Source organism: Neopelma chrysocephalum, unplaced genomic scaffold, assembly GCF_003984885.1.
Source record: "Neopelma chrysocephalum unplaced genomic scaffold, ASM398488v2 Primary Assembly neopelma1_80b, whole genome shotgun sequence".
Lineage (NCBI taxonomy): Eukaryota > Metazoa > Chordata > Aves > Passeriformes > Pipridae > Neopelma > Neopelma chrysocephalum.
Genome location: NW_020897742.1, coordinates 12,377,546 through 12,396,635, shown reverse-complemented (window position 1 = coordinate 12,396,635; position 19,090 = coordinate 12,377,546). Strand labels below are relative to the sequence as shown.

The window sequence follows — 19,090 nt, the reverse complement described above, 5'->3', positions numbered from 1 at the left end:
ATATTTTTTATTAAACATTTTTCTCAATTTATAGTTTGAACATAAATACACAAATTTTATGGCTCATGTTACAAAAGACACTACTATGTGTTAGAAAACATATATAGAATATATTGTAGTGGTTACACTTGCTCCCCTCTTTTCCTTTAAATTTTCATAACTTCTATTAATTTAGACAAGCAGTATCAGAAAGCAAAATCCAACCTCCTAGCAGCACAGTCTACAACATCTATAAAGACTATTTGTGAGAGAAACTTTGGTTCCCGCCTGTTTTCATAGTAAGGTAACACCAGTAAGTTGTATGTCAGGAAGAAACATTGCACCTTGTGCTCAGTTAGTTACTAAAAATCTAGTTTATGACAATATGTATTTTTCAAGACAGACATACAGCTTCTCTTTTTCTTTACAGCTCAGTAAGATAAATAGATAGGTATTTTCAAAATAGAAGAATGTAAATGAGGGACTCAGTTCTGTTCTAATGGAAGTCACTGGCAAAACCCCAGTGTACTTTCAGAAGAGCAGAGTGGTACTTTGTTTCTACTGTTTTATTGATATAACTGAAGAAAATTACATTTCGGCTAAAAGATAGGATGAATTTCACTTTAAAACTCTCATTCTTTACAGATAGCAGATCCTGTAATAACACTATGCATGGATTTCCAATTGAATTGGTGGACTCTGCTTACTGCTCCTACTGATAAAGACCCATGAGAGAGCAGACGTAATCCTCCAGTCCCAAAGGCACGGACATGGAATCCTACGTTCAAGGAGAACACAGAATAAAACCTGTGGTCTTTTTACTGCAGTCTAGCAAAGGGATGCTAGATTACATATGCTTAATACACAGAGGAATCTTTTAACTTTTTTTTCAATATACTTACAGTAAACTGTACAATGTAGTACTTCCACACAGTGGGAAAAGAGCAGCTCCCAGGGCCATAGCTATGGAAGAGCATAGAAAATGCAACTGGCCTTGATCTCTCAAGCCAGGTGAGCCTAGCCAGTAGGCCAGGCAGAAGAGGAAAAGTTTGGGAAAATGTTACCAGCTGCCTGGCTTAGAGGCATTGATTTTTTTTTTCTTTTTTTTCCCTACCAGGAGTCATGCCAACACTAAGCCCATGCCAACACTGACAATACCCAACTGAAACTGCAAGATACACAGCAAAAGACACAGAACAAAAGCACAAAACAGTAATGAAGATCCCAAGCCTACAATCCCATCTGTAAAAAGGGTCCTTTGTGACTCATGGAAGTCCATGCTATTATGGCTCAAGAATCTTGTTCTAATCAGGAATGTAGGATGTGGGCAAAGCCTCTGAAAAGAAATCAGGATGTGTACCTGATTTTCAAGTGCCTATTTTAGTGCCACCTAGCAGGCAAAGACTGACTGCATGGGCATTCTCTCTGCCCCATACACTGGTGGTCAGGCAGCAGGGAAGACCTGATGTTATTCCAGTGTTCTGTCAAATTTGGTAAGTCAGCCTACCCACCGAATCTGGGGTTGCCTTGAGAGAGGTTTGCTTTTTAAAGAAGGCAGACTGAAAATTTAAGACATATACAAATCTGCTGCAAAATTAAGAAAATAATTTTCAGCAACATTTTACAAACCCCAACCTTGATATACTGCTATATCAAACAAAATACTTCAGTCTCTAGTACTGTTGACCTTGAAATGGTATGTGCTAGGAAACACTGTCATTATGGTTGATATTGATTTAAACCAAGCAGATTGAAACAAAACATGATGGAATCAAGCAGTTTGTATCAGATGTTGCAGAAGTAATTTCAGGGCAAACCACACCCTTATTGGGATAAGAATGGTACCAAAGTAGCCAGAAGTTTTATTTGATTCTAGTCAATGCATACATCTGACAAATATTTGACTTCAGATATACTTAATTTGCATTTCACTGAACAGATGGGTAGTATTAGAGTTCTTAACATACTCAACTGAAATTTAATCATCCTAATTTCTCTGTATTTCAGTCTATTGATGAGGGAAAAGGATGTTCCCATAGACTCCATTCAACATGTTATCTGTACTAAACAGATTTTGACTTAAGGATGTGCCTCATCACCATTTTTGGCAATGTCTTTATGAGCTGAAGCCTTCGTCTTATATTTCAGATGTGCAGAGACTAGTGCAAAAGGCAATTTCAGTAGGAACCCCAAATACAAAGATTCCTTTGTAAATACATCAATTCATTAATAAAACATCAATTAGATCTCTACTTACAGCCCTCTAACACTGTCAAAGCCACCGCCTGCCTGTCTCAGTGAACGAAGCTGCGCATGCTGTTTTCCCAACACCCATTTACATGACCATGCTTTGCTGAAACTGGGTGAAAAGAGGTCCCCACCACTCAGACATGACTATATCTCTGCTGTTGCTGTTGCTCTCTGACATTACTTGATTGATGTTTGCCTGAGGGCACAGCACAACTCAACCGATGTAGGACCTATAGTGATTACTTGCACTTCCTATAGATATTCCAATATTAGTCTATTTCTTCCCAATTAATGACTTAATTAATAACTTCATTATTAATGTACTGGATGTGCATGCCTCCTTAAAAATGGTACAGTCCATGTTTAGCTTTGATAGTGAGTTGCCAGGGGGAGAATGTGTTAGGAGCTCTACAATGCACAGCTGTCCTGTATCCGTGTTTTCTATTTGCCCAAGGCCACTGAATCCTTGCAACTTTCTCTGTATAACAAAGGCAAGTCGCAGACACATTGCACCTACCAAAAAAATTAATGTGCTTTTTGTACTGCAACATTTTTAATAAAACTGAGCTTTAGAAATTAATATTTTAAAAATCTATGTTATATGTTGAAATAAACAAATACCAATCAATTAATGTAGATGGTTTTGTTCCAGCCAAACTCGTGTTTGCAGAAGGATATTAGAAACTTATTATAGTTATTTCCAAATTAATATTAGCTTGCATTAGACTACTAATTGTTTAAAACTATTTGCTAATTAGTTAAAATCTACAGTCCATGCAATATGTTACTTTGGAAAAAGAAAGAATAGCTGATTTACATAAGCAGAAATCAGCATGAGACTTGGCATGTCTTACTTGCCTTCCCTAAGTGCTACAGAACATAATTATGATATTTATAAATGTCAATATAAATAAGGTAAGAGATTCTAAAACCATTTAAAGGTGGCTAACAGTTGATTTTTGTTCTAAGTATACAGGACAGCACCAGTGGCTAAACATTTTCCAGTACTCTAACACTGCAGAATGTTCTAAGTATATGAAGACTGTCTTGCACGCTTAATCCTGTGATCCAAGCCTACTGAAATTGCTCCCAGGTGTATAAATTCTGTTTGGGTCCTAAGCTGCTGGAAAAGGATAACAGACTTTTTTAATAGCAGAAAGGATCCTGGATTTAGTTCAGTTATATATTTAATAGTGGGATTTGCCAAACCATCACTGAAGACACTAGTTCATCTTGTCGCTGCTGTTTGGTCTTCTTGTTCACTCTTCTGTGTCCCTGGCCACCCGAAATCACTAATACTGAACTCGCTTTCATTTTCTTAGATTTCTGTCTTTTACTTTTAAATGAGATATTTTGATCCTTCAAAAGCTCATAAATGTTACTGTCCTCTGGTCTGTGTTCTAGGGAACTTGATCCATGAGACAAAGTAAGGGATCCAGAAGATGATGACAAGTCACTTCTTTGTGCAATGGACCCTGCTGAACCCCCCAGCCAAATTGCAGTGTCATGGGTGTTACTAAGGGAAGAGCCTGGTCTTTCAGTGAGCAGAATGTTCTTCTGGTCCTCGTCCTTAGGTTCTGAGCCAGGAGGCAGGCTGTTCCTCAATTTGTTTCTGTTCTTCTTGTTTATAGATGTAGCAGTTACAAGAAACTTGACTGGGCTATTGTGTGCATGGTATGACACCATTCCTCTTCCTGGAGCCAAAAGAAAAGATGCAATTAAAGAACATTATTTATTTGGCCACAGTGTTCCACCATAATTAGTTCATGAAATTTGCTCAGAAAAGCATAACTCTTAAAACCCTATTATATGTATCCAGTCTGTCTTTTGCCTCGTGGGTACACTATTTACAGGAAAAAAAGAAGTACATAGAAGTAATGTGTTGTACCACAAGTGTTTTAGAACTGTACTAATAAATCAGTTGAAACATGGCATTATGAATTTTAGTTGACATACTTTTGTGTTTTATCCTTGCAACACTGTAAGCACAGAAACACTGCCAACTTCTCTTTGTTGGCATCGACACAAATTTAATACTCAGTTTTCTCCAGTAATCCACAAACAATCCTGTTCTACCCCTGTACATCTTCAGAATAGCATTAGAACAGACCCTTCCACACTATACAACAGGAACTAAAACTCATCCTTCTGGATGGTTGTCTGGTTACCATGATGGATTCATAAGGAAATGACTGAACAATTATTATTTTTTGCTCCTTTTTTTTTTTTAAGTATTTAATTGTGGGATACTGGGAGTACAAGGAAGATTTAGGCTGTGCAAATCATTATAATGTATGAAAAACAAATTGCATATGGCCAAATTCAGAAGCTGTAATATTATATGTAGCTTTTACAGTAAGAAAGGAAGAAAAAAAAGTAGGATCCTACAGAATAATCTACAATATGAAAAAGAGCTAGGCTATCAAAGGGAAAAGCCCACAAACCCTATAAATCACTATGTCAATCCCTAATTCCCTGATGCATTCCAGGTTATAAGAAAACACATTCTTTTACAGAAAGCACAATCATAAAAAGATGAATTATCAATATTGGAAGCACAACACCAAAAGCCACAATTTTTGAGTTCAAAATACAGTTATCAAAGACTAAAAAGCAGGTTTCTAAATGTAATGTTACTAGATCTGTGAAATCTGAAAAATCTTGACCTGAAATAAATGTAAGAATACATGACATAAACCACAATAATAAAAACAGGAAATGGAAGAATGAGAGATTTGATTCTGAAACCATGCATTTTGTTGTATTGCATTTATTTTCATCTAACATAGGTTCCAGATTTTTACGGAGCATTTATCCCATGTCATACCACATTATTGCTGCGTATTTTGCTGAACACAGAGGATTTCATTTTCATTTTGCAAAGTTACATAAGCTTTTTTTTTTCCCTGAAGGAAGCTGCAAACAGCTTGCCTCATAAAATCTGCCAGCTTCCCTCCACAGCACAGAAGCTCGAACAGAATTCTGAACCCAAAACATTGAGGAAAAGCCCCTTTTAAACAGACTTTTAAAATCTTGCTTCTGCTAGTAGCTTAAACATTAGTAAAGTGATACAGCAGCATTCATGCATTTGTATTTCAAATGGGGTAATATGAAAGTAACTCAATAAATATACCTCTCCAAAATGTATAAACCTTGATCATGGTCAAAAACAATGAAATGTTTTTACTCTCACGTATTCCAAGTCTCCTGTTTGGGGGAAATCAGTCAGACAACATGCTGAATTTTCAGTATCTATGTCTATATACCTAATGCATGTATTTTCCCCAAATCTGAAAGAAAAACTCCATTATCTTCTCATCTCCATGTATTTGACTGTACTTTGACAGGATTAATGCCTATCCTGTTCTTATGCCTTAAAGAAAAAACTTTGTCCCAGCTCAAACAACTGAGACACAACTAGTCAAGTACTTGGATATACTGTAAAGCTTATGAAGAACAGCAAATGTAATTTCATCACAAAGCTCTGTCATTTATCTAAACAATACATATCATTTGCCAGGTTCACTGAAGTTACTGACAGCAGAGAAATGGCTTCTTCAGTACATGATATGTTTGAGAAATTTCACTCACCAGTTACTTTGGGAATCCCCTGCAAGCGAGGCACTGGTAACGCTACTATTATACCCAGGTTTGTTCCCACCAGCAATAAACCATGGCACACCAGGAGGCTGGTCACAGAGACACGCTGCTGCCCTGTGAAGTTTAGGAAGTGCTCCATTACTGAAGAGTGATGACCTTTGCCTAGATCAGAGTAACTTCAGGCAAACACAATCAGCTGTACTGTCTCATTCAGCAAAGCACTCAGCACAAAGGCAAATATTCTGCTGGATTATGGATTACACTTTACATACATGACAATTTAAATACTATTAAACTTCTGAAACATTCTGCCTTGAATCTCTAAATCATAGTATGTAAAGGTAGACAGAGACTGTCTTTACAAACATGCTTTTATGAATAGGCTATGTTAGTATATTCCCAATAATAAAACTGAAAGGCATTTCACTTCACAATACTTGCAATTATATTGCCGTAACACAATATACTCAGGACTCGAACCTGTTCACATTACTTTTTTCTCCTAGTTTTTATTCTGTGAAACTGTATTAGAAGTGCTATGTCCCCCTGTTTGAGTTTTGGTCCCCTCCATACAAGAATGGCATTGGCATATTGGAAGAAGTCCAGAAGGAGACCAAGATGATCAGGAGACTGGAGAGATTAAAATAAGTGCTGTCTACATGTATCCGATGAAAGGATGCACAGAAGACAGAGTCAGACTCCATTCAGATGTGCACAGTGATATGATAATACACAATGGATCAAATTTGGAGCATGGGGAAATTCAAATTTGGTGTGTGGTGAAATTGTATTCTAAGTAGGGAAAAACTGCTTCATCATTAAGGTGGTAAAAAACTCCAATGGGTTGCTCAGACAGGTTGTGAAATCTTCATCCTATCAAAAAATATTAAAAATTTGGCTGGACAAGACCTTGAACAACCAGGTCTAATTAGGCCTGCGTCAAGAATGATGGACAAGATGACCTCCAGGGTAACTTCCAACCAAATTGACTCTGTGATTCTACGATTTTCCACAATATTATTTATGAGACTGCTATTTTTCTAATGAAAACAAAGTAATTTTTGCTTGTAATGCTTACTAAATATTTTTGGTTCAGTTTAGATGGATTTTCAAAATGGCCTTGACAAGTTTCAGAAATGGAAACTATGGCCTGCCCAAAATTTTGCCAAAGTTTATGAGGAGGAGCATTTAAACTCTGCTCAAAGCCTTTAGGTTCAAAACATACACATTCTTCAATTTATTATTAACTTTATATGTAGAGAAGTCATTCCACCTTCATCATAGCTCTCAAGTTCAAGCTCTCAATTCATTAGTAAGCCAGGAATTTGGATTTCACATCTAATGTAACTTGAATGAACCCACATGTTCCACACTTTGGAAAAGGACCTTAATTACAGCATATCACAAATGAATGTGTTTTCTGTTTAGTCCCCTGAAGCTTGCATCCAAGAATATATAAATTGCAGAATCACTGGGAAAGCAGGGAAGGAGCAGCTAGACTGTAGCCCAAACCACTCGACTGGAAAGTAGGAGGTGAACACAGTACAAGTCCGTCCTCACAGAACTTTGGAGAAACAAAGTATTAACCAAGCAATGGTGAGTTTTGAGAGGCACACAGAGGGGGTCAGATCTGGCATCCAAGCCCTGTCCACCTAAAAGCACGTTCTAAAACACTCTAAAGGCACAATGACTAGGTCATCCTCGGGAAGTGTAACAAGGATAAGTATGTTTAAAAGACTCCATCTGCTTGTGCAGACCTTTAGAGACTCCTATGGTGTTTTCCATAAACTATAGGTGTTTATGGTGGTAGGACTGCATCATCCCTCCTCAGCTAAATAAGCATGGATGGTCTATGTTGTAGACAAATTACAAGTCTTTTGAAGCTTGGTGTTTGCATTTTTTATGGGTTTCTTGTTCAGTTGATTTGGTGTTAGGATTATTTTTTGTTTGTTTTGGCTTTTTTTTTAGATATTAATGGGATTAATTTAGTTTCCAAAACAAAGCACACAAAGGCACTTGAGCACAAATGCAGTTCAAACAGTAATGCCCAAACACCTCTGTGCTTTAGAGTTTTCAAAAATGCATATTTGAATTCCGTGACTTAGAGCTCAGGCTCGTTCAAATTATACATAACATGAGCCCTCTCCCATAACTCGTGCCACAGCAAGTGCAAGGTAATAACAGGTTCTCTTAACCTCACTCCATTTCCCTTAGAGCTTGTTTTATCAACTATCTAAGAAATACTTAAATACAATTTTTTAATTTTTAAAATTATCAAAAACTCTTAAGTGCACAGTTGTCTCTCAAACCCCTTGCAGAAGCAAGATGCTCATAGTTTTAAACAACAGATCTTTAATGCTTTTTTTAAGCATTTAAAATGTAAAATTATATGACTAATTTCATACTTCAAACCTGAAGCAAAATTTAAACAGTAATTTTTACCTGGGAAAACTGGCAATACACGTTACTGTTTCCATAGATGGGAGCAGCAAATTATCACCCAGCAATTTAGAATCTTAAACACTGAGCATAACCTAAAGCATGAACCACTACAGGGAGGCCAAAAGGAAAATCCCTTGCTGTGAAATATCGGAAAAGCAGGAAACATCGGCAACTGAAAAGATACTTTGAAATAACAAGAATCAACTAAAAAAATTACATATAGATTAAAAAAATTGTAATTTAAAATATTAATTTATCTTCTTACGGTTTGAAATCATACTTTTCTTTGTTATTTTCTGACTTTTTGTTTTGATGTATTTCAAATTTAGAGGGGAAAAAAAAAGTCAAACCAATTCTCCAGAACGCATTATGCAGTAAGCACAGAAATTAACAAATTAAAAAGGGAAAATTATAAACATAAATGCCAAAACTAATAAAATACTCATCTTTAAATGCCAACATTTAGATCACACTGTACCAATGCAGATAAAACTGTTGAAACCTGTAAAATAATCTGACCAAGGTCTTGACTTTAAAAGGAACTGAAGTCAACAATTAAGCTTATACATGGACAAATTATTTTATTGCCTTTGTTCTGCTGTGGTCTCCCTTCTCAGGTCTCCATTCCAACAACCACTAGACCTGGGTAAATCCTCTTAGATCTTCTGAAGTCAATCCCAGGTAGGTGTAAGGACATTGCTGCATATCCTCTTACTTGGCCATGCTGCTCTTACTGTGTAAAAAACTAGTCCACTGTACAGATCTGTTGGGCCAACCTGAAGTTTTCCCCAATCTCTTTATCATTTCCCAGCAGTACGATCATAAGGTATCTGCATTTAATGGTCTGTCACCTGGTGGGGTGGGGACGAAAGAAAGCTCTAAAGCCTCAACGTAGAGCTTGTTTTCTGCAGGGAGGAAGTGATACTTTTTTTTTCTTTTGCTTTTCTCATCTGTTTCCAGGAAATACACATGCCATTAGAGGATATATGGATATAAACAGAATATAGCAACTTAAGCAAAACTCATCTCTTTGTTGAACAGATAGCCTGTCATTGTCCATATGAGCAATGAAGTATCAAGGTTACAGTAATCTCTTTAAAAGGACAAACTCTTAGAGAGCTGAAAGCAAAAACATGTTTAAGGATGTTCTTGAGTAATGAAAATACTGACTGTGACTATGAAAAAACAAGTGGACTGTCTGCTCACATACAGTATGATTTTTTTTGGTGCGAGTTGTGATAAAGGCTGGTGAAAAACTGCCTTTGTTGATATTTCAACTACAGATCATAAACATTAAGCATAAATTTGCTCTACAAATGAAGTGTATTGCACTAGTGAAGTGTGTATATTTGTCTTTAAATGTTAATAGATTATTTTTTTCTGCTGCTCAGTATGCCCTTTGTTCAGCTAACAGAGCTGGGCTTTGGCCCCCTAAAAGCAATTCAGCTGTACTGTGGATTACAAGACAGTGAAATAAATAGGTCCAAGTAGGTAAAACAATGAAGATGTTCTTTTCCTCAGCCATTCTCTACCTTTCTCACATGGCACTTGATCTTTTGTTGTAGAACACAATCTTGTTATACCTTATTAAGAAGTATTTCTGATGATATGTGAAGTACAGGTACTGCAGATCAGTCTGGACTAAATGTCTATCCTACGGTTGCCTCTGTGCCTCTGGTTTAATTGCCAGTCCTGCGCTCCTAGACACAAATTTCCCATAACTCCAGAAAGTGAGAGCCCTCTCAGCTACACTCCTCATAAGTAGACTGCCACAGATTTAAAATTACATGCAGCAAATAAAAGATTCTGCCAGACACAGTCTGCTTTTTTACATTACTAAACTTTGCCATATCATAGGGACAATCACCTCCTGTGCCATTTCAATCCTCTGTGATTCTGTCCTGCCAACTGTGCTGCAGCGTTGTCTTCCCCAAAACACAGAAGGCACATCCTTTACAACAAGGAGAGCAGGCAGTGATATTTAAAGCCATCTCTTCCTAAGAACAAAATTGGGAAAATCTAATGCTATGAGAACTCATTACCGAGGTTATGAGACCCTCCTACTCCTCTGTCTTAATTAGTTACTACAGCTGTCTTTAAGTCTTTTACTACAGCACTGTAACTCACAGTAACCATTCCTGACTAAGCTTTTCTTTAACTTCTACTGTATAACAACAAAATAATTTCATTAATTTCATGGAGAGACATTCATCACATTTACCTTACTTGAAGTGAAGATGCAGATGATATCTCCAGGGAGTCTATTGGGCAAATAGTACATATTGTTCCTACTAAAATCCTAGGAAAAGAAGTTCAGCTTCTTCAGAGTTATACAGAGATCTTGCCTTTTTAATCTCTATTCTTAGCAATATTTTTACACCAACTTCTTCTCTCTCATTTCAATATCTTGAATTATTACTTATCTCTTATTTTTGCATATTAAGGAACTCCTTTTGTATTTCAGAAAACTAACAGAGCTGTTTCCTTTAAAACTAGAAGTCCTAAAAATCCCCAGTGAAGGCAAATACATATATTGTAAATACACAGCTATTTCACCATATTGTATTTCACTGTTTCATTTTGGGGTTTTTTTTGGTTTTTAATCTCTGTATATACTACACAGAACTTGATTTATTCTTTAGGTGCTTTTAGTTCCAAAAGGTCCTTCTGCTGCTTTATTATGTAAACCTCCTACTACTCTGTCTTTCAGCTTTTGTTGTTGCAGTATTTTTGAGATCATATAAACAGGCCCAAGAGCTACTGCTAAATAATTGAAATTCATTTCATTTTTAGAATGGATTCTCCCTTGGAACATTTGCCGTAATAATATTCTACTCCCAAAATAAATTTCCATTTACATTCACTGGTGTGCTTTTTGTGAAGACACTGGGAAAAAAAAAAAAAAGAGGAACTAAAATGGGTAACAATGACACCAAAGAGATATAATTAGCTAAAACTCTTTTCCAAAAATAATGGTATGTTACATCAGCAGTTTTATTACCATGGCAATGAACACAAATTTTTGAAGAGTTTTATATGCAGAAAATACATATAAGATAGGCTGTACTTCCCTTTTTTCTCCCGCTATAAACAGCAGAACATGTTAAAAGTTAATCTTTTTACAACTGATCCTGATTTCTTTATGTAACTGTGATAAATTCAATCAAATGATCTATTTAGAGGCAGGTTATTTGCTGCTGTTCAGTGTTGGATCCACAGTCAAATACCACATGCAAAAAACACCCTGTCCAGAACATGATATAAATAGACACAATTTATAATAGAGCTTTATTGCAAAGCTAATGTCATCTGAAAGAAAATATGGTAAGAAGACAGAGTCTGAAGAAGTGAAACATTTTTCATGTAAGATTTATACCTAACTCCTGTGAGAATACAAATATAATCTCAGCGTGGGAAGAACTGGCTTCTGCTAGAAAAACTAAGCAATAAAGCTGGCACCCACGTTGCCCATAAAAACTGCAGAAGCTTGGTCTATTCCAGTCTACAAACAGAAAAAGACAGAAAGAACGGTTGCCTGTTGGATACCTCATACTTAGCCCTGCCAGTATCACTTTACTGCCCATCTCTTCTCCCAGCACTGCTGCAGCTCCCACCTGACATGCTTGCTGATGCTGAGGTCCCTCACTTGTTAAACTTTTACAGGCCAGTGCAACTGCCTGTGACACTGGGGGGTGATTGAAAATCCTCTGTCTTAAAACAGTTAAAGAGCTGTAAAACTTTATCCTAACAACCACAGGTTTCATCTTAACTTATAAGACTTATTATTTATTCAACAAATTAAAGCTCCATCCAGCAAAACACTGAACACACTTTGAAATGGCGGCTTGTGAGTGGTTCAGCTGAGTTCACTGGGACTACTGAGGTAACTAAAATTAAGCAAGTGGTTTTTTTGGTCTGACCCCTAGGCAAATTGACACCATCATGTACTTGATACTAAGTCCCAGAAGCAAATGCTAATCTCTGCAAAGTAAACACGTTTTCATGGCAGATTACATTGTCCAACTGCTTTACAGTCACACAAAAAATGTGACTCAACAGAAGAATCTAACTGCTTATCTATATAATTACATTTATAACCTGTAAGGAGGAGAGCTGTGACTCAACCAGCTCACTGCACACATTGGTTGCCTGGGCAGGAGATTGACTGTGACTTACTAAACCAAATAGTCACTAAACCATTATCAGACTCAAAGTCCGAGATGAACCTTCTGATTCTGGCCTAATCTACAACACTGGAGAACAACAGTGATAAAGACAAAACAAAAATGTTATCATACAATGCAATTCAACTACCTGGCAACATATTGTGAACAGGTGTGGCAATGTTAACGTCCTGGAGATGTTTCAGTGTCTCAGTGTGGAACAGGCGAAGCGTAGATCCAGATGTGAAGGCAATCCAGACTCCCACTCCAGCAACAGCCATGTGAGAGATTACCATCCCTTCCTCTTGGTGGGCTTCAAAATGGTTCTGCAAGAAAAACAAGTACTCTTTGGGGAGATGCAACTCAAAGACAACATTCAACCTTTCTTATAATTTACTAAGAACTGAACATTTGAAGAATGTTCAAATGTTGAAGAATGTTCAAATGCTATTCAGCATACAGATACAGGCACTGTATCTTCATCCTCTGACAAGGACAAAGCTAGCTTCTTCTGCCTCGCTCAGCATATGTTCTGACAACTGCATATGACATTAATTTTCCTGGGAGATTTTTTTTGAAAATACATCATCATTAGTATGGAAGGATTCTCAGCTCTTGAGCCAAAATTCCACCTAATGACAGAGTAACTCTGATTTTCTATTTATTAGAAATATCATATGATAGGCTCTAGCAAGCCCAAAAGAGCTCAGACGTAAAAGGATTTTGTATTTCTTTATCAATACTCCTTTGGGAAAACTACCACAGATGTACTTTTATGTACAGCAGAACTTCTCTTTCAACAACAAAAAAATACTTTTCTTCTGTTCTGTTAGGGGTCTTTTCAGAACAAAAAAAATAGAATCAAATAAGAAGTCATCTTTAGAAAGTAGAGTGTTTAAGAATACAAATACACAATTATTTGTTCCACACATAACAATGTATGCCTTAATATTGTGGCTTGTTTTTTGATGATTCTGAATTTCACAAGTATTAGCTATTGCATAAGTATTTGTTTTCCCATATTTCAAAATATCAATGCTTTTTATTATAAAAGCCAAAATCCTCTTTCTAAAGATAAGTAACACAGCAGTTTGAAGACAGATCATTTTCCTTGATCTAGAGCCTTCATAGTTACAACTTCTACATGGCTCTGGAAGGCCAAAACCTCTCTACATGTCCCTGTTAACATGCAAGATAAAGCTGTAGTGAAGTTTTTTAATCATTAACAAGAAGGAAAGATTTTTTTTTTCCTCCCAGTTTTGTTTTCTAAGTAAGACTGCCTCTGAAGTTAAACACAGCCTTTTATTGTTGTGCCAGCTATTATCACAAAGCTAGTCTGATAAACATAAAACTTACTTGGCTAAATAAATGACAAACTGTTCTTTGGATAAAAATCTCTCTCTGAGGAATATGGAAGTAAGTAACTGCTCTAATAGTCACTTGACATATTATATACTCTTCATCATATTTGCAGATAAAATGCAGAAGTAGTCTGTTCCTCCTTGTAAAGTACACTAATTTTCCAAGCATTACAATTAAGACTTACATTTTGGTAATTTTTCATCAAAATCTAAATATAGCAGGGTTATAGATCCAAATTTTCCATCCAAATTCAACAAACAGGCTAAGATCAGAGACAAAGGATAAAAGTTTAGGCTTTCACAGAGCATAACTTGGTATTATGCTTAGTAAGCACTCAATTTTCTTTTCATACTTTATTGCTGCATAAATTAGTATTTTCACTGAGAAATTTGCCATTTAAAAATAATGGGAATAATCTTTTGAGTGTTTTCATTTGTTAACACTATTCTTCAAATGTTCAGGTTTTAGTAAATGAAAAGAGAAGTTTTTCTTCAGCTAGACAGTGGCTCAATTTTGAGTGTTACTGTATTACCTTTTGACTCTTTGAATAACAACACTACAGAACGCAAGGTAAGCAACTCTGGCAGACACTTTTATATTCACTGTTTTCCTCAAGTAATCTCCACTCATTCTTTACCAGATGATAAATACAATTTCAAAATCATACAATTTATTCAACAGAAGAATTTATAAAATAACCCCCACCTTTCAAAGTCAGAAACAGCTCTTATGACTAGATTTTCTCATATACTCATCATGCATGTTTCACTGCAAATAGGATTTTAAAATATTAACTTCTCTTTATAGACTCATACATCCCTACACTGATTGGCTTTTGAGAACTTCTCAGGGACAGATCCAAGGCCACTGAAGTGAACCTGACCAGCAACTTGCACTGTTTGAAATCAGAAGAAAAATAAAGCGGATTGTAAAAAATTAATTGTCTCTGGAGTGGTCTGACCACAGCTGAAAACTCTGTTGGTGCCACTGAAAACAACTTACACGTGCATTTTTGTCACATTCCATTTTACCAGTCAATTCATTATACTCCCACTTAGTCTACCCTGCCATTTGTGCAGCTGTCTGCTGAACACAGACATATTTAAAGTAAAACCATAATAATGCAAACACCACAAGAAACCTGTAAAAAGAACTATTCTTCTCATTGAAAGGGTCTTCAAACAGAGAGAAGGAACATAGCCCAAACCTGTACCTTCTTATGCATAAATTTTTGTATAAAGGATAGCTTTGACATCTGTTTCAATAACATGTCTATCTGAAAACTAATAGCTGGTCTTTTTCTTCTATTTTTTTTCTTTTTATAACAAGAAATACAGATACAAAAGAACGAAGATGTCTTATTCTCTGTGTTATAAAAAAAAAATTGAACTTAATTTTTTTTTTCTCTTAGTTTTCATACCTACATTCCTCTCTATTCAAAGCCTGGCTTTTTCCCCCTCAGGCTCTCTTGTTCTAACTCTATAGCAACACAGGAGCTGCAGAAGACATAGTGGCTGCCTGAGCTTGATGCAGCTCACTGTGTTCCAGCAGTGTGGGGCATAGCTGGAGCATTTCTTTGAGGGGTGCTCACTTAGACCAAACAGCTGCACCAAGAGCTGAACCACAACTTCTCAAGCTTCATGAGAAATGCATAATGGGCTTCATCTTCAATGTGAAACAAATGACTTTCACTACTTTAAAGAAGTTATAGTATTCAGGCAAGATACATGTATAGGGATCTTAATTTGGTTTTATTCAGCTGAACATTTCAGTGTAACTCCTGTATAGTCAGCCAAGTTTTAAAAACAAGACAAAATAGACCAGGATGGAATGACTTCAACTGGTGACTTTATTCTATTAAATACTCTCACATTTTTTGAAGCTTTTAAACAAACACAAACTGCCTTTTCAGAGTGCAAGGGGCTACAGGCACAGTGAAAAATAAGGGATGTAGGTCTATACCCAACAGCAATACAACTGTCAGATTTAGGGTCAAAACTAAGTAACAAAGTTCTTTCTCATAGATAGAGTAACAGAGTATGTAATTAATATATAATAGCAATTGATGCATTTCTCACATGTGCCTTGCCAAGGATCTTGAGGCATTGTGCCAGTTTGGGGCACTGTGCCAATAAAATACAATACCTAAAACATTTTATTACAGTAACATATCATTAGACAATAACATATCATTAGCACAAGTGAATTGAGTCTTATCCATATCAGAGGTGTGGGGACAGTGGGGAGGGGAAGGCAGGAAAAGAGAATAATATTCAAACCTAATATACAGGATGCCAAACCTGTTCATTTATTAACAATCATTAAATAAAGAAAAAATCTTAAATAAAAATCTTAGAAAAGAAAGGAGACATGGAATGAGATTGTTTTCAAGGATAATGTGCTTCGCACTTGGTGAGTGCACAGTTAAACAAAAGATACCTATGAAGTAAAGAGTGCCTCACAAGGACAAAGTTTACAAAACGGTCTCAAATATGGGCTTGCACAAATACAGCCTTAAAAACCAGTCAGGGGCCTTTATAGGTAATGTACATGACACAGAGCACACAGTATGTATGCATGATAGCAGGAAGCAATGAACTAACAAGCATCTGTATTGGAGTATTTATGGAGTATCTCCACATTAAGTAAATGGAGATATAAAGAAGTTCAGTAAAGAGGGAAGAATAACAGTTGAGCCCTGCATTCCTGCTGATAGAGCAAAGATTAAGTTTATGCAAAAGATCTTGAGTCAAATCATTACTACTAACTGTCAACAAGAGAGAGCACAGAGGGAGAACAAACATTTCCTTGTTGCTGCTTCCCTTCATAGAGCAAAGCTTCTGCTCTTCACAGTAAGGAAGAGGCAGCTCAGATGTATATTCGATATAGAATATACATATAATTATTATATTCTATAAACATTTTAATATAATATTTTAATATTATTAAATATTTAATAATAAATATTCAATATAGACAGAGTTTAAATTGCCTTGTATCATAAAATATTGAAACAATATTGCCAATAAACATGGTAAAGACATCGTAGCAGATCACTTTTGGAACTATAAACCCAGGAAGTTATCAAAACAAGTCAGGCAACTGAGCAGGCAGCAATAATGAAAACAGTGAGCTGTTCAGTCTGGCAAGTTGACGAGAATAAGATCAGCACTTGCACATGTCCTAAGACCCATAAAGAAGCAACAAAAAATCATCATTTGCTCACAGTTCTATGAGGAAGATCACATGCTATGGCATGGGTATTTGTGCGATTGATCGTCAGCCAGACACACAAACAACTATCATGTTCTTGAACAAAATTATTTGTGTTGAAAAAACATTACTCAACCCATACACACCATTTCCAGTTGCACCATTTCTTATATGTTGTTTGTTGCAGGATTCATTGTGTTTATATTAATTATAGCTATAAGAATCAGTAGACCTGTAATAACGTGAGCTCTGAATACAATGGATGGGTTAGTTTACAAAGCACCCCAGAAATGAGAAAAAACCTCCTGTGATGCTTTTGTAGGAAAACCTATAGTAACAGCTGAAAAATGAAACTGCCATGTCTAAGACAGATTGATAGAATATTTGTAATTTTATCTTTCCGAGCTTCTGTTTTCAACACTGCAATCCATGGTGCTGTACTGCACTATGACAGAGGAAGCTTTAAACATTCTTTAATCCTCGAAGTTCGTTTAATTCTGGGTTTGTTCTCCTCTGCCAAAACAGCCCAGAATAGCCCAGACTGCAGCCATACCATCTGATCTAGGGAGAACTTTGTGACAGAATTAAGCCAGGATTGCCAAACATTTACCAAGATCTGGCTGTGAATATTCAGCCCCACACAGGAACAATCCATCAGTGATCTCTTACCGTTGCTATGCATTTCCTGGTGGGAATCAGAGAGATTTGTCATCAAAGTCTCTCGAACAGTAACCATGTGTCCGAGAGGCTGTAAAACTAAATAAAGTCCATTCCAAGCACCTCTCCAAATCACTCTTCAGAAATCTTTCCCTAATCATACCATTCAAACCATCAACCAAACAAGCCTTAAAGAAAAACAAAGTAGAAAAATATGTGATCCAAGCATCTTCTTGGATGAAAAAAATCACCCAAAACCCACAGAAAAAAACAGAGGAAATTAGGATGTTAGCTATTTCCCTGAAAACCCATGACAGTGACTCACAGAATCAATTGTACCAAATAGACAATTGTTGGGAGAAAACACGATCATCAATGAAACAAAAAAGCAGCAACAAAGCACACAAAGAAGGAGGCTGTGAGCTCATCACAACTCCTGTTTGAAAGAACTTTATGGCTGTAAACATCATGCAATTCAGTGACACTGTATTGTAAATTGAAGGAGAAGTTTAATTGCTAATGTTTTATCAACTCTTAACTTTGGACTGCTAAGACATTCTTTTGGTGGAAGCTGCAATTTTGATAAAAATAAGAGCTTAACACTTCTACAACTTAACACTGTCTGGCAAATGTGGTCAGAAATATGAGTTTGAATCCTTAACACTCTTCTCTCATTCCAGAAAAGATGGCTTTTGTATGACTATTCATTGGAAAGTGCTCTTATGCAAATCAAATTTTTGTAGGCCACTGAGAAGCAAAACTCTGAATGTTTTCAGAGTTTTATTATATTGTACTGTATTACTGTATTATGATATCACCACAATGTAAAAGTAACATCTAACTATATAGAGGCAGTCCCTTTAATTAAACTCTCTTCTGTAATTAAAAAGAAATTCCTATAGATACTCATTCCTTTGCTGCCTTTCCTCAGATTTGGTTTTTAAGAAAATCTCTTGCCCCAAATATTCTATGAGTTCAAGCACCTTATGGAAACCAGCGGGCAAAAGGAAGCAAGGTATAACGAGACATCGGCAGAGAACTGAGACCATGTTTAATAAAACGCTTCTTAAATCATGAAGTTTCCTAAACAGATTTGTATCTTTAAAGTTTAACCTCTTATAGCCTGTAGCATAATACTTGAGCAATGCTTTTAAAAGTGTTTACCTCTATGGAATGCGTCACAGTGCTGATTACAAAAATTTGTCCACCACATGCAGCCCAAATGGTCTCCTCCATCACAAGCAGACTTCTAACAGGCAGAACCCCCAATTTAACTATCTTCTGAGGTTCCGTGTTCCATGTCCCATCTTCAATAAAAAAGAAGAAGAAAGGTTATACACAACCAAATGGTGAGCTTTGCTTTAAAACGGTTCTGAAAAGCCTACTGTTTGAATTCCTGGGAGTTGTCACTTCAAGCTACGCTG

General features: G+C 36.3%; 1 protein-coding gene across 4 annotated transcripts in view; it reads right to left on the bottom strand.

Moving 5' to 3' along the window:
* ARHGEF10 (Rho guanine nucleotide exchange factor 10) overlaps positions 1–19,090 on the bottom strand; it is a 113,055-nt gene continuing 93,965 nt past the window's right edge. For all 4 annotated transcript variants that reach the window (XM_027690275.1, XM_027690277.1, XM_027690278.1 and 1 more), the window contains 4 exons: positions 18,831–18,973; positions 12,586–12,760; positions 5,821–5,943; positions 1–3,923 (listed from right to left, as the gene is read on the bottom strand). In XM_027690275.1, coding sequence (XP_027546076.1) covers positions 3,409–3,923; positions 5,821–5,943; positions 12,586–12,760; positions 18,831–18,973 — 956 coding nt within the window. In that variant the 3' untranslated portion in view covers positions 1–3,408. The remainder of the gene's footprint in view (positions 3,924–5,820; positions 5,944–12,585; positions 12,761–18,830; positions 18,974–19,090) is intronic.